A 3,012-nucleotide genomic window follows, 5' to 3' on the forward strand; every position below is an offset into this window, starting at 1 on the left:
GGGGGAGCGCCCCCGCGCCGCCCGCGGGCGCCCCGGCCGCCGCCGCCGCCGCCGCGCGCCCCTGGGCGCCGGGTGCTGGTGCAGCTGCTGCTGGAGGTGCAGCTGGTGGAGCTGGTGGAGCTGGTGCAGCTGGTGACGGGCGACCGGTTCGCGCGCCTCCGCGTCCCCGCCGCCGCCAAGTTGGAGAGGGCCGAAGTCGGCCGCGCTAGCCGGCATGCCCGGCGCCGCGTACGCGAGGTGCTGGTGCTGGTGGTGGGGCGGCTGCTGCTGCTGTTGCTGCTGCTGCTGCTGGCGCCGGTAGAGCTCGGCGTAGCGCTCGCTCAGGTAGAGCTGGCGCGCGTTGCGGAGCACGTAGGACACCAGGAGGTTCTTGTGCAGCTTGATGCCGCCGCGCTGGGTCCGGGAGCTGTGGATCTTGCGCAGGGAGATGCTGATCAGGCTCTGGGCGTCCAGGGCGCACTCCATGCTCCCTTGAAGACGGCGGCGGCGGAGCAGCCGCGGCCGTTGCTGCTGCTAAGGCTGCTGCTGTTTCGGCTTCCAGCCGGCCTCCGGGACGCGCTGGGCAGGGGAAACGGACCCCGGGTCAGCGGGTCGGCTGCGCTCCGAGAGGAGCCGCCACCATGCGCTGCGCGCCACCCGCGGGATCGTGCTCCCCAGACGGCGCCAAAGCAATGAGCCTCAGCCGGCCCGGGCCCCAGCTATTTAGCGGGGCGTCCGGGCCCCGCCCCACACCTGATAAGCCAATGAGAGTGCTCCAAACCTCCCGAGTGACAGACGCTGCCCGCCCCGGGGCCTCTAAGCTGGCCAATCAGACCAAGGCGGTTCCTTTGTGCTATTCAAATACCGAACGGACCCGGGGCCTCCAAGGCTGCCGCTGCCTCGAATGTTCTCCTGGGGCCGCCGCGCCGCGCGGGACTTGGAGTCACGGGGGCCGCTATCTGCGAGGTGGCCGCCTCGCAGCCGTCACGTTGGAGCCCGTGGCAGCCCTCGGCCTAGTTCCTGGGAGCCCAGGGTCGGTTCACCTGCGTGCTGCTGCGACGGCTCCTCCCCCTTCCGCATGGCTGGGCCTCACCTGCGGCAGGTGCGCGCAACTCCCACTCCTGGCCACGCGGCACCTCCTTCCTGATCTGTCGCCTCCCCCCAGGTGACCCACTGGACCCAAGGCTTTTGCAAGAGCTTCGTGGGACCTGTGGGGACTCCTCAGGGGAAAGAGATTTCGAGGTCCCCTCAGTCGCTGAGATTGTGGGATCTGACTCCTTGACTTTTTGGTCGAGGGGCCTCAGAGAACACTCGTAGAAGGGCCGTCCTCTCCGTTGGTCTGACGGAAGAACCCCAAACATGGTGAATTTTGATCTCCCCAGATGGAGAAGGCTTGGAGGCGTGCCCCTGGCAAACACCTGAGGTCTAAAGGCGGTCTGAGAGCAGACATCCAGTGTCCTAATCACCGGCCCTGTAACCTCTCCTTTCTTTCCTAACTAATAATAATGACAATAGGGCCTATTATGATGTACCTAGCATGGGGGAAGCCCTGCCAGAAAGGCCTGACTCCCTCCCGAGACTGCCTGCAGATAGGGACCTCAGTCTTAGAGGAGAAGGGTGACACTCGGGAAATCACCCAGTCGAGGAACTCACCAACTTAACTCTTGTTGACACTGTTTTCCTTCTTGTCCTGAATCGTTCATGGAGCCACCTCCTTCCAGCTGGGAGCTGAGACGGTGGGGATTTTCTCCAGGGGGCTCGATCTGGACTGGTTAGCCTGAAAGGGGGTGACTGCTGCTTAGAGTGTGTGTGGGGAGGTCCAAGGCACCTGGGTGGGAGGGTCTCTTTGAAGTGGCCAAGACGTTTGCCTGAGGAGGGGGTCCTTGAGTGGGCCCTTGAAGGAGAAACAGGGTTCACAGAGCGTATGAAGGCTAGTGGGCCTTGTGTGTGTTGGGTGGGTGCTGGCTGGGAGGAGGGCTCAGAGGCAACCTTCCTGCTGTTTAACCCTCTCCTTGGGGTTTCTTCCGAGTCTCTTCTTTCGTTGGGGCTGTTGTCCTCAGCACCTGCTTCATCCCTTGGCAGGAGTAAAGGGACCCAGCCAGCCCATCCAGTACTCTCTCCGTGTCCCCTCAGATTTAAGAATTCTCCAAGTTTGTTTCCTCCAACAATTTTTCAGCATCTACTCAGTGCCAGGCAGCAAAGTTAAAAACAGATTTAGGGAGAACATACCCTATTTTTCAGATGAAACTTGGGGCACTGACAGTGGAAGGGACTTGCGTGAGGTTCCGCAGCTCCAAGTCCGGTGCTCTGGCCTTTCCATGCCGTTTGTGCCCAATCTCAAACTGGTCTGAGCCCCTGTGATCAGAAGAACCTCTTCTGCCCCCACCCAGAGAAGCCAGGATTAACACTTTAGGGGAACTGTGAGAAAAGGCATCTTGCTTCCATTATATTGGTGATCTGCTGACAGGAACACACAGAATACAACTTGTTCATGTGCTAGTATTTGTAATAATAAAAATATACTGCTCCTTACCTCCCTAGGGCCTGTCTTAAAGACACACAAAGACTTCATTCTTTTATCTATTTTGTTTTGGCCACACTGCAAGGCATGTGGGATCTCAGTCCCTTGCCAGGGATCGAACCTGCACCCCCTGCATTGAAAGCTCAGAGTCCTAACCTCTGGACTGCCAGGGAGATCCCTCATTCATTTATTTTTGAAGTCCACCTTTGAGATGTCATTACCATGTGGAGAGAAGTGGGAGGTTCTGTTTCTACAGTCAAGTCTGGGATGGACAGTGTCTGGCATGTTGCGAGAGTCTAAGAATGTGTTATTAATGCCTATTTTGGACCTTCATTCTGTCTTTGCCCAGAATTTATTGAGCAAGCTAAGATTTTGAGTGTTTGCGTCTTGCTCAAGGGCACGCAGTCAAGAAGGGGTGAAGGCAAGATTTGAACCCAGGTCTGTTTCCAGCAGCAGAACTTGCTTTAGGTCCTTTGAAATCAGCCACTTGCTTCTGCCATGGGTGAATCTGA

At 58.6% G+C, this 3,012-nt stretch overlaps 1 protein-coding gene across 1 annotated transcript in view; it reads right to left on the minus strand.

Annotated features, from left to right (window-relative positions):
• The window catches only part of IER5L (immediate early response 5 like), a 2,902-nt gene extending 2,226 nt beyond the window's left edge, over positions 1-676 (minus strand). The window contains 2 exon segments of the mRNA XM_040225726.1: positions 19-55; positions 58-676. Coding sequence (XP_040081660.1) covers positions 19-55; positions 58-465 — 445 coding nt within the window. The 5' untranslated portion in view covers positions 466-676.
• Between the last annotated feature and the right edge of the window lie 2,336 nt (positions 677-3,012).

Source organism: Oryx dammah, unplaced genomic scaffold (assembly GCF_014754425.2).
Source record: "Oryx dammah isolate SB20612 unplaced genomic scaffold, SCBI_Odam_1.1 HiC_scaffold_25, whole genome shotgun sequence".
NCBI lineage: Eukaryota > Metazoa > Chordata > Mammalia > Artiodactyla > Bovidae > Oryx > Oryx dammah.